The 13,448-nt window shown below is 39.2% G+C and overlaps 1 protein-coding gene across 6 annotated transcripts in view; it reads left to right on the forward strand.

Moving 5' to 3' along the window:
• Positions 1-13,448, forward strand: part of ACOT7 (acyl-CoA thioesterase 7) — a 129,479-nt gene that overhangs the window by 18,977 nt on the left and 97,054 nt on the right. For all 6 annotated transcript variants that reach the window (XM_075839452.1, XM_075839456.1, XM_075839455.1 and 3 more), the window contains 2 exons: positions 52-169; positions 4,831-4,987. In XM_075839452.1, coding sequence (XP_075695567.1) covers positions 52-169; positions 4,831-4,987 — 275 coding nt within the window. The remainder of the gene's footprint in view (positions 1-51; positions 170-4,830; positions 4,988-13,448) is intronic.

Consider the following 13,448-nt stretch of genomic DNA (forward strand, 5'->3'; position numbering starts at 1 on the left):
ATAATGTTTCTGTTTTTCACTTTTTTCTTTTTTTTTTTTCTTCCTTGATAGGATCATGCGTCCTGATGACGCGAACATTGCGGGGAATGTACACGGAGGAACCATTTTGAAGATGATTGAGGAAGCTGGCGCCATTATAAGTACTCGCCATTGTAACAGCCAGTCTGGGGTAAGAATTTGTAACGTGGATTCACACAGCAAGAAGTAACACAGGCAACACTACAAATGTCCGGCTTTAGGGAGCGACAAACTAGGCAAATGCCCAGGGCCTCTGGTTACTGATCACTTTTTACACTATTGCCATAGTATTTTTGTATACCACTATACGAAGAATATACCTTTTTTCAACTTCAATAAGTTGTCTCGTTCCTATACGGCCCTGCATTTTTATACTTCGGAGATTTAGTAAATCTCATGCCCACGCTGCGGAAAAAAACGTTAACGTGACCTACGGTGTGGAAATTAATTTTTGTAGATTTTCCGTTGGGGATTTTCCCGATTGAATTCAATGGGGATGCAAAACCCGCAACAAAAAGCCAAGCGCTGCGACTTTTGCGGCGTAATCGCAGCATTTGCAGTCCGGCCTCCCGGGATGACGTTGCATCGCATGTGACCGCTGCGGCCAATCGGTCACATCGCCTGCAACGTCATCCAGGTAGGCTGGAGCAGACGTCCGAGGAGAAGGGGGGTAAGTATGAACGGCTTTCTTGCGCAGCGTAATTTCCGCCTGAAAAATCACCCTCACAATGTGGTGCAGTTTTTCGGACGGAATGTCCTGCGGTTTCCAGGTCTGACACGATACGTGATTTTTACGCAGCGTATCTGTCCCGTGGGAACCCGGCCTAAGGGAGTTTTACTTGGATACTGCATAGTATTTCAGCACTATATAGTGGTTTTATGTGGGGTGTATATGGCAGCATTATCTTGGCACTATATGGCAGCGTTATCTTGGCGCTATATGGCAGCATTATCTTGGCACTATATGGCAGCATTATCTTGGCACTATATCGCAGCGTTATCTCGGCGCTATATGGCAGCGTTATCTCGGCGCTATATGACAGCGTTATCTCGGCGCTATATGGCAGCGTTATCTCGGCGCTATATGGCAGCGTTATCTCGGCGCTATATGGCAGCGTTATCTCGGCGCTATATGGCAGCGTTATCTCGGCGCTATATGGCGGCGTTATCTCGGCACTATATGGCGGCGTTATCTCGGCACTATATGGCGGCGTTATCTCGGCCCTATATGGCGGCGTTATCTCGGCCCTATATGGCGGCGTTATCTCGGCACTATATGGCGGCGTTATCTCGGCACTATATGGCGGCGTTATCTCGGCACTATATGGCGGCGTTATCTCGGCACTATATGGCGGCGTTATCTCGGCACTATATGGCAGCGTTATCTCGGCACTATATGGCAGCGTTATCTCGGCACTATATGGCGGCGTTATCTCTGCACTATATTGCGGCGTTATCTCGGCACTATATGGCGGCGTTATCTCGGCACTATATGGCGGCGTTCTCTCGGCCCTATATGGCGGCGTTATCTCGGCCCTATATGGCGGCGTTATCTCGGCCCTATATGGCGGCGTTATCTCGGCCCTATATGGCGGCGTTATCTCGGCCCTATATGGCGGCGTTATCTCGGCCCTATATGGCAGCGTTATCTCGGCACTATATGGCAGCGTTATCTCGGCACTATATGGCAGCGTTATCTCGGCACTATATGGCAGCGTTATCTCGGCACTATATGGCAGCGTTATCTTGGCACTACATGGTGGTATGATGTGGGCTGATATTATGAGAAAAACTTTCTAAAATGGCAAGCGGAAGATTAGTTGGATTATGCCACTAGAGAGGGTGATAAGCGGCATCGAGACCTGTAACTATCCAGTGAGACATCCAAACCACTCCTGCCCTCTTCGGTAGTCTGTGATTGGGTATTGTACTTTTGACATTTTGTGCCAAGCGTGGCACATTATAATAATAATTCCTCACATATTTTACCTTGAACAAGACCCATATGGTCCCTCGGCTCTCATCTGTTAATTCTAGCGACCCATTAACCTGCTCCACCTGCTGCAGTCTCTGTAAATCTTCACGGAGCGTCCCCTCTGCCTCCCTAATTTCCATATTCGCTGTGAGGCCTTTATACTAAAAGTGACCTATTAGAGTCAATGAGTAAGACAGAGAGAGCTTACAACGGCAGACGAGGTGTGTACCGACCATAGTGGCACCGCATGAGGCACGTGCTGGTGGACTTCTAGCTGACAGCTCCCACCTACACTGATACACTAAAACAAGCCCATCAGCTGTGTGAGCAGGACCAGGTCAGGACAAATTTTTAGTTTCTGAATGTAAACGAGAATTTTCGCATTGACTGACAACTAGCAGAGATCTTGAAAACATAGTGAGGAATTGAAACACAAAGTGTATTGGATGTTTGTAGAACTTTTTATTGTCCAATAATTAGGCTTCCTTTACAAGAAAAACTCCTCCTTTGATTAAAGTAGGGATTGCCCAAAGTGGAGAAGCCCTATAAGATGGAAGTGGGCCCCTATGCAACCGCACAGATTACACATATGTCCGCCCCGGATTCCCTCCCCCCCCCCCTCCATCATCGCAGCCGATGATTAATGAACAAATTAGTAATTTGGGGGTCAAATGTACTTCACAGCAGAAGGTTTATATATGAAGGTTCACGTGAGATTTCAGTGAATCGAGGTTTATGAACAAGAACATACAATCCCCTTACTGGCAAAATCAAGCGTCCATCGGCCACCGCATGTAAGCGTGATGTCGGCTGCTTGTGGATACCGCTGCGTGAGACAATACCCTGAGGGTATGTTCACACGACAGCGTCCGTAACGGCTGAAATTACGGGGATGTTTCCGCCTGAAAACATCCCCGTAATTTCAGCCGTAACGGCATGTGCAGGCGCTTGAACGGCGCGTCCATTACGGACGTAATTGGCGCTGCTATTCATTGGAGTCAATGAATAACGGCTCCAATTACGCCCAAAGAAGTGACAGGTCACTTCTTTGACGCGGGCGTCTATTTACGCGCCGTCATTTGACAGCGGCGCGTAAATATACGCCTCGTGTGAACAGACAAACGTCTGCCCATTGCTTTCAATGGACAGATGTTTGTCAACGCTATTGAGGCGCTATTTTCGGACGTAATTCGGGGCAAAAACACCCGAATTACGTCCGTAATTAGTGCGTGTGAACATACCCTAAGGGTGTAGCACACACAAAATAAAATACGGAGCTGTTTTCAAGAGAAAACCGCTCCTGATTTTCAGACGTTTTTAAGCCACTCGCGTTTTTCACTGCCTTTTTTACGGTCGTTTTGGAGCTGTTTTTCGTTAGTCTATGAAAAACTGCTCCAAAAAACGTCCCAAGGAGTGATATGCACTTCTTCTTCGCGGACGTTGTTTTTTTTTTCAAAACTGCTGCGTAAAAAAAACAGCCCGTTGGAACAGAACGCTGTTTTTCCCATTGAAATCAATGGCCAGATGTTTGTAGGTGTTCTGCTTCCGATGTCGCAGCCGTTTTTGGGCCGTTTACGGCCCGAAAAACTTCCGAAAATAGTCAGTGTGAACATACCCTCAAAGTTCAGTTTTTTTTCCAAGAAAAACTGCGGTAAAAGTCGTATAATGCAGCCTATTCTCTCCTTTCCGCCCCCTTCATGTTCTCTGTCCCCCCTTCACCTCTTCCGTCTTTGTCTCCTTGTCCTTTGCTCATGCTTGATCCTCTTGTTCCTCTGTTCTAGCCCTCTGCTACTCCATAAAATTAGACCTCAAACGGCTACATTGATGAAAAATAAAAAAGTTATGCCCAACCGAATGCAGAGGGGCGAACAATATTACTTGCCAAAATCCGCAACATCATTAATGAGTTAATATGCAGCTCAGAAATTATAATTGTACCTGAATTATGCAAAACGATATTAACATAAGACATAAATTCACTGTCTACAATAAAAAAAAAAAAGTCACCCTTTCTACCTGATTTTCAATTTTAATGTGACTGGGAATTCATTTGATTACATGTAATATGAATATTGTCCACTAGATGGTGGTAAAGCCTAAGTTGATCATTTCTTGGGGAAAATATTCAAGAAAAGCACGACATGGATAGGAGACCGGATAGTAGATTCCTTAGCATGATATGGCTTCTGAACCTTTGCATGTTTTTAAACGGTTATAATTAATATATTTTATAATACACATCATTGAAAATGTGTCATTTGCCTGTCAGTAAATAATATTTGTATAAGCATCACATTCTGATGTCAAAACCTGACCATTTACAGAGAGAAGCGGCACCATATAGGCACTGCTTATCTCTACCTTCAGAAACCGTCTGTCACATATTGCTTTTGTAGGATTTTTCCTTCTCCTGTGCCAACCTCTGCTTGACTGACCTGTAGTATTCACAGTCACTTTAAAAAACAAAAGTTCTTTAGCAGCTGCAGTGTGTATTATACAGTTCTGTGTACCAGCTGCTGCAGTATACACAATATATACCTCGGCTGCTGCAGAACCTTATAATACACAACTCCGCTCATAAAGAACCTCATAATAGACTCTTCAGCTTTTGTCGAACATTATAATACACATCTCGGCTGCTGCAGAACCTCTTAATACATCATTTATTGAAAGGATGAGGGCGTTTCATGTCTTTGTTGGCCAGAAATCTCCTCTTTACTATTCAAAAAGATGTTCTGCGGCAGCTGAGGTGCGCATTATGAAGAATTATGTACCTCTACTATAAATCATAGACTATTAGGAGTCGCCTTATTGACAATTCAACTGTCTCATTCTAGGAGAAATGTGTTGCTGCTCTGGCTCGTGTGGAGCGCACAGACTTCCTGTCACCCATGTGTATTGGAGAGGTGGGTCACGTCAGTGCAGAGATCTCCTATACCTCCAAGCACTCCGTGGAGGTCCAAGTCAATGTAATGGCTGAAAATATATTGACAGGTAAGAAGCTTCATGACTGAGCTGGATGATAGATTTGTAATGTCTGGGTAGGGAGACAGACAGGTGAGCCCTAATCTACCCGCCACTCAGTCCCTGCCTACTTGCATGGCCTGTCCTAGGCGACGGCGTACAACTGGGCGACGGTCCCTACGCTCAAAAAGTGCATGACAGACAAGGGTACACAGAAGCTAAGGGAAAAGGGGCAGTTGCCCACGGCAACACCGTGAGCAACAAGAGTAGTGAACGAGCCGAGTCAAACCAGGAGTGTACGAGGTACCAAACACAGAGCAGGAGCGTAGTCAGTAAAGCCAGGGTCAAAATGAATCAAGGTCAGTAGTAATAGCAGGAACAGCAGAGCCAGGAAACAAGACAGAATCACAGGCAAAGGACAAGCAGCAAATGAAGGTATAAATAGACCGAGGGCGGGAGCTAGAACCGTCTGGCCAGGCTGTGATAGGTTCTCCCACTCCTGAGCCTACCAGCCTGAGTGGTAGCAGATCGAGTCACTCTATCAGACCTAGGAGCAGATGCAGGCTGATTAACCACGGGCGTCGACACAGAAGCTGTGTCAGGCAAATCCTTTAGGGTATGTTCACACGTACTCCAGAAAAACGTCTGAAAATCCAGAGCTGTTTTCAAGGGAAAACAGACCCTGCTTTTCAGACGTTTTTTTACCAACTCGCATTTTTCGCGGCGTTTTTCGCGCCGTTTTCGCTGCGTTTTTTACGTCCGTTTTTGGAGCTGTTTTCATTGAAGTCTATGAGAAAACAGCTCCAAAAACGTCCAAAGAAGTGTCCTGCACTTCTTTTGACGAGGCTGTATTTTTACGCGTCGGCGTTTGACAGCTGTCAAACGCCGATGTGTAAATAACAGGTCGTCTGCACAGTACGTCGGCAAACCCATTCAAATGAATGGGCAGATGTTTGCCGACGTATTGGAGCCGTATTTTCAGACGTAAAACGAGGCATAATACGCCTCGTATACGTCTGAAATTTGGCCGTGTGAACATACCCTTACAGTTATATTCTTGTACATAGGAGGCAGTATTATAGTAGTTATATTCTTGTATATAGGGACAGTATTATAGTAGTTATATTCTTGTACATAGGGGGCAGTATTATAGTAGTTATATTCTTCTATATAGGGGGCAGTATTAGGCTGAATTCACACGAGCATGTTCGGTCCGTAAAGGACGGAACGTATTTTGGCCGCAAGTCCCGGGCCGAACACACTGCATGGAGCCGGGCTCCTAGCATCATAGTTATATACGACGCTAGGAGTCCCTGCCTCGCTGCGGTACAACTGTCCCGTACTGTAATCATGTTTTCAGTACTGGACAGTAGTTCCACGGAGAGGCAGGGACTCCTAGCGTCGTACATAACTATGATGCTAGGAGCCCAGCTCCCTGCAGTGTATTCGTTCCGGGACTTGCGGCCGAAATACGTTCCGTCCTTTACGGACCGAACATGCTCGTGTGAATCCAGCCTTATAGTAGTTATATTCTATATAGGGGGCAGCATTATAGTAGTTATATTCTTGTATATAGGAGCAGTATTATAGTAGTTATATTCTTGTATATAGGAGGCAGCATTATAGTAGTTATATTCTTGTATATAGGAGCAGTATTATAGTAGTTATATTCTTGTATATAGGGAGCAGTATTATAGTAGTTATATTCTTGTATATAGGGGGCAGTATTATAGTAGTTATATTCTTGTATATAGGGGCAGTATTATAGTAGTTATATTCTTGTATATAGGGAGCAGTATTATAGTAGTTATATTCTTGTATATAGGGGGCAGTATTATAGTAGTTATATTCTTGTACATAGGAGCAGTATTATAGTAGTTATATTCTTGTATATAGGAGCAGTATTATAGTAGTTATATTCTTGTATATAGGGAGCAGTATTATAGTAGTTATATTCTTGTATATAGGGGACAGTATTATAGTAGTTATATTCTTGTATATAGGGGGCAGTATTATAGTAGTTATATTCTTGTATATAGGAGCAGTATTATAGTAGTTATATTCTTGTATATAGGGGGCAGTATTATAGTAGTTATATTCTTGTATATAGGGAGCAGTATTATAGTAGTTATATTCTTGTATATAGGGGGTAGTATTATAGTAGTTATATTCTTGTATATAGGGGGCAGTATAATAGTAGTTATATTCTTGTATATAGGGGCAGTAGTATAGTAGTTATATTCTTGTATATAGGGGGCAGTATTATAGTAGTTATATTCTTGTATATAGGGGGCAGTATTATAGTAGTTATATTCTTGTACATAGGAGGCCGTATTATAGTAGTTATATTCTTGTATATAGGAGCAGTATTATAGTAGTTATATTCTTGTATATAGGGGGCAGTATTATAGTAGTTATATTCTTGTATATAGGAGCAGTATTATAGTAGTTATATTCTTGTACATAGGAGGCAGTATTATAGTAGTTATATTCTTGTATATAGGAGCAGTATTATAGTAGTTATATTCTTGTATATAGGGGGCAGTATTATAGTAGTTATATTCTTGTACATAGGAGGCCGTATTATAGTAGTTATATTCTTGTATATAGGAGCAGTATTATAGTAGTTATATTCTTGTATATAGGGCAGTATTATAGTAGTTATATTCTTGTACACGGGGCAGTATTATAGTAGTTATATTCTTGTATATAGGGGCAGTATTATAGTAGTTATATTCTTGTATATAGGGGCAGTATTATAGTAGTTATATTCTTGTATATAGGGGCAGTATTATAGTAGTTATATTCTTGTATATAGAGGGCAGTATTATAGTAGTTATATTCTTGTACATAGGGGGCAGTATTATAGTAGTTATATTCTTGTATATAGGGGCAGTATTATAGTAGCTATATTCTTGTATATAGGAGGCAGTATTACAGTAGTTATATTCTTGTATATAGGAGGCAGTATTATAGTAGTTATATTTTTGTATATAGGGGGCAGTATTATAGTAGTTATATTCTTGTATATAGGAGGCAGCATTACAGTAGTTCTATTCTTGTATATAGGGGCAGTATTATGGTAGCTATATTCTTGTATATAGGGGCAGTATTATAGTAGTTATATTCTTGTATATAGGGGCAGTATTATAGTAGTTATATTCTTGTATATAGGGACAGTATTATAGTAGTTATATTCTTGTATATAGGGGGCAGTATTATAGTAGTTATATTCTTGTATATAGGGGGCAGTATTATAGTAGTTATATTCTTGTATATAGGGGGCAGTATTATAGTAGTTATATTCTTGTATATATAGGAGGCAGTATTATAGTAGTTATATTCTTGTATATAGGGGGCAGTATTATAGTAGTTATATTCTTGTATATAGGGACAGCATTATAGTAGTTATATTCTTGTATATAGGGGGCAGTATTATAGTAGTTATATTCTTGTATATAGGAGGCAGTATTATAGTAGTTATATTCTTGTATATAGTGGGTAGTATTATAGTAGTTATATTCTTGTATATAGAGGCAGTATTATAATAGTTATATTCTTGTATATAGAGGCAGTATTATAGTAGTTATATTCTTGTACATAGAGGGCAGTATTATAGTAGTTATATTCTTGTATATAGGGGGCAGTATTATAGTAGTTATATTCTTGTATATAGAGGCAGTATTATAATAGTTATATTCTTGTATATAGAGGCAGTATTATAATAGTTATATTCTTGTATATAGGAGGCAGTATTATAGTAGTTATATTCTTGTATATAGGGAGCAGTATTATAGTAGTTATATTCTTGTATATAGAGGCAGTATTATAGTAGTTATATTCTTGTATATAGGAGGCAGTATTATAGTAGTTATATTCTTGTATATAGTGAGCAGTATTATAGTAGTTATATTCTTGTATATAGGGGCAGTATTATAGTAGTTATATTCTTGTATATAGGAGGCAGTATTATAGTAGATATATTCTTGTATATAGGGAGCAGTATTATAGTAGTTATATTCTTGTATATAGGGAGCAGTATTATAGTAGTTATATTCTTGTATATAGGGGGCAGTATTATAGTAGTTATACTCTTGTATATAGGGGCAGTACTATAGTAGCTATATTCTTGTATATAGGGGCAGTATTATAGTAGTTATACTCTTGTATATAGGGGCAGTATTATAGTAGCTATATTCTTGTATATAGGGACAGTATTATAGTAGTTATATTCTTGTATATAGGGGCAGTATTATAGTAGTTATATTCTTGTATATAGGGACAGTATTATAGTAGTTATATTCTTGTATATAGGGGGCAGTATTATAGTAGTTATATTCTTGTATATAGGGGGCAGTATTATAGTAGTTATATTCTTGTACATAGGGGGCAGTATTATAGTAAGTTATATTCTTGTATATAGGGGGCAGTATTATAGTAGTTATATTCTTGTATATAGGGACAGTATTATAGTAGTTATATTCTTGTATATAGGGGGCAGTATTATAGTAGTTATATTCTTGTATATAGGGGGCAGTATTATAGTAGTTATATTCTTGTATATATAGGAGGCAGTATTATAGTAGTTATATTCTTGTATATAGGGGGCAGTATTATAGTAGTTATATTCTTGTATATAGGGACAGCATTATAGTAGTTATATTCTTGTATATAGGGGGCAGTATTATAGTAGTTATATTCTTGTATATAGGAGGCAGTATTATAGTAGTTATATTCTTGTATATAGTGGGTAGTATTATAGTAGTTATATTCTTGTATATAGAGGCAGTATTATAATAGTTATATTCTTGTATATAGAGGCAGTATTATAGTAGTTATATTCTTGTATATAGAGGGCAGTATTATAGTAGTTATATTCTTGTATATAGAGGCAGTATTATAATAGTTATATTCTTGTATATAGAGGCAGTATTATAGTAGTTATATTCTTGTACATAGAGGGCAGTATTATAGTAGTTATATTCTTGTATATAGGGGGCAGTATTATAGTAGTTATATTCTTGTATATAGGGAGCAGTATTATAGTAGTTATATTCTTGTATATAGAGGCAGTATTATAGTAGTTATATTCTTGTATATAGGAGGCAGTATTATAGTAGTTATATTCTTGTATATAGTGAGCAGTATTATAGTAGTTATATTCTTGTATATAGGGGCAGTATTATAGTAGTTATATTCTTGTATATAGGAGGCAGTATTATAGTAGATATATTCTTGTATATAGGGAGCAGTATTATAGTAGTTATATTCTTGTATATAGGGGGCAGTATTATAGTAGTTATATTCTTGTATATAGGGGGCAGTATTATAGTAGTTATATTCTTGTATATAGAGGCAGTATTATAGTAGTTATATTCTTGTATATAGGGGCAGTATTATAGTAGTTATATTCTTGTATATAGGGTGCAGTATTATAGTAGTTATATTCTTGTATATAGGGGGCAGTATTATAGTAGATATATTCTTGTATATAGGGGCAGTATTATAGTAGTTATATTCTTGTATCCATAGGGGGGCAGTATTATAGTAGATATATTCTTGTATCCATAGGGGGGCAGTATTTCTAATATATTCTTGTATTTGCATATTTAAGTTGTTTTTTTTGTTAATGTAACATGATATAAATAAAATCTATATAAGATGTCAGTGGGCATGAGCCAGTATTTAGTGTCGTGTTGCCTGGCATCTCAACTTCCTAATTTACATAAATAGATTTTAATTCTAGAACATTTGGCTCAGACTCTTTTTGAAAGTGAACAGGTTTTTTTTTTTTGTTACATAGACAATGGTCCCTGGCCACCTCCACTTGTTTTTTCAGCACCGCATGTTGGATGGATATACACTAAGCATATGCTGTGTGACGAGTGACTGCGGGGGATAGCAGTGGGGGAGCGGCAGGGACTGTACTTTTACTGTGTTTGCGCAGATGTTATATCGTACATCACATTCTATAGGAGGAAAGTTTATTCTCTCAGTCAATAACATACTGTGTGTTTTCTTATTTATTGTATGTTTTATCAGTGGGGATGTTTCCAGACAGAGCTCTACTTTATTTTACCACAGTTGGAAGGACATCTAAATCCCTACTTCATATGTTGATAAGATGCCAGAAAACAAAAGCCCAAGATTTGGGGGTTTTTGTTTTTTGTGTTGCATCAGTGTGTATTAGGCTATATTCACATGAGCGTATCAGATTCACGTGCGTGTAAAACGCGTGTGAATCTGATCCGCATGTGTAGCGTTCTGCATCAGTGTGCTTTGCGAGTGCCATGCGTTTTTTGTTTTTTTAATCGAATTGATGCGCAAATGATGCACCGCACACGGATGCGCATCTGTGTGCTGTGCGTGGTTTTTACTCCCCCCATTGACTTCAATGGGCGCGTAGGTGCGTGATTTCCATGCGCAGCACACAGACATTGTTCGTGTTTCTTAAAGGAAATTCTTTTATTGTTGCCCCTGTTTGGAAAGTAAACCCGGTAAAAAGTAGGGCAGGTCACTCTCTTTTACCGGGCACTTTGTTGCTCAACTATCTCTTCCGATCCGGCTGCCGTTATGTCACGTGACGGCCCAATTTCTACAGTGTCTGCGGTATGGACTGGAAATCACTTTTACTATGCAATCTTATAAGAGCGTCTCATAGGAATTGGTTTTCTTTTACAATGGAGACACATAGATCTTCGTACGAGCTGTAGACACAAAACGGTAGGACATATTTATTCAAGACTATCTGCAAAGTTGATTCATTTTTTATTTTAGATTCAGTGGGGAAAATAAAAAAAATTGGCTGAGAAGGTGGACTTGTCCTTTAAGACCATTCATCCTGAGCTTCCTTGTTCATGAATACAATTTCAGAAGACTCAGGCTTCCTAAGTAACAAGAAGGAGACCCTTAAACCTCATTGGCTCAGCTTCACCAGATATTATAGGACAGAATTTCAAGGTAAACTAAATTACGATCATACTGAGAGACCGGGGTCTCCAATTTCAGCTAGAGAGGGCTCTGATAACTGTACTGTAACTGCGAGCTGTGCATGACCAGGACTGATTTTCCTATGTAAGATAATACTTAAGATTCCTATTCACTGACAGCAATCCGAGATCTTGAAAAATTGTGAGATATTGACACACAAAGTATATTACCAAATTGCAGAACTTTTCTTTACACATCGAATAAGATTTATTTTTTGAATCTGGAAGCCCCCTTTAATACTCTCAGCCTGGATATTTAATATATAGATTCCCTTACTGTTTTGTCCTCCCTGTCAATTTCCAGCATCCGCCTGCTCACCCCTGCCCTGCGCTCGAACCGCTCTGCTCGTGAGGGATTACCGGGCTGCTGAATGCGTCTTTCTTATTCAGTGTTATATTTTTATCTCGCTTGACACATTTACATTTTCCTTCCAGCTCTTGCCCCACTTTCTCTCTTTAGATTACTTCTCTATTCTCATGTTTGTCTCTATTTCTCTTGCCCTTCACAATCCCTTTTAGCATTTGGGGTTTCTACGTTCTATTCACTGTTACTGGTGAACTGCAAAGCATAAAAGTCAGTTAATTTTTTGTTATTTTATTTTTTTTAAATTCAATAAATAAAAAAATAAAAAAAAAAAAAAATATATATATATATATATATATATAATTTTTTTTTTAATTTTTTTTTTCTGTTTAATCCGGCATCTAATAATATTGACTTTTTCTACATCCCTTGTACTGATCCTGAGGTAGACTGTATTATACTCCAGAGCTGCACTCACTATTCTGCTGGTGGAGTCACTGTGTACATACATTACATTACTTATCCTGTACTGATCCTGAGTTACATCCTGTATTATACTCCAGAGCTGCACTCACTATTCTGCTAGTGGCGTCACTGTGTACATACATTACTTATCCTGTACTGATCCTGAGTTACAGCCTGTATTATACTCCAGAGCTGCACTCACTATTCTGCTGGTGGAGTCACTGTGTACATACATTACATTACATATCCTGTACTGATCCTGAGTTACATCCTGTATTATACTCCAGAGCTGCACTCACTATTCTGCTGATGGAGTCACTGTGTAAATACATTACATTACTTATCCTGTACTGATCCTGAGTTACATCCTGTATTATACTCCGGAACTGCACTCACTATTCTGCTGGTGGAGTCACTGTGTACATACATTACATTACTTATCCTGTACTGATCCTGAGTTACATCCTGTATTATACTCCAGAGCTGCACTCACTATTCTCCTGGTGGAGTCACTGTGTACATACATTACATTACTTATCCTGTACTGATCCTGAGTTACATCCTGTATTATACTCCAGAGCTGCACTCACTATTCTGCTGGTGGAGTCACTGTGTACATACATTACATTACTTATCCTGTACTGATCCTGAGTTACATCCTGTATTATACTCCAGAGCTGCACTCACTATTCTCCTGGTGGAGTCACTGTGTACATACATTACATTACTTATC

The sequence above is a fragment of the Rhinoderma darwinii genome, chromosome 10 (assembly GCF_050947455.1).
Source record: "Rhinoderma darwinii isolate aRhiDar2 chromosome 10, aRhiDar2.hap1, whole genome shotgun sequence".
NCBI classification, from domain to species: Eukaryota; Metazoa; Chordata; class Amphibia; order Anura; family Rhinodermatidae; genus Rhinoderma; species Rhinoderma darwinii.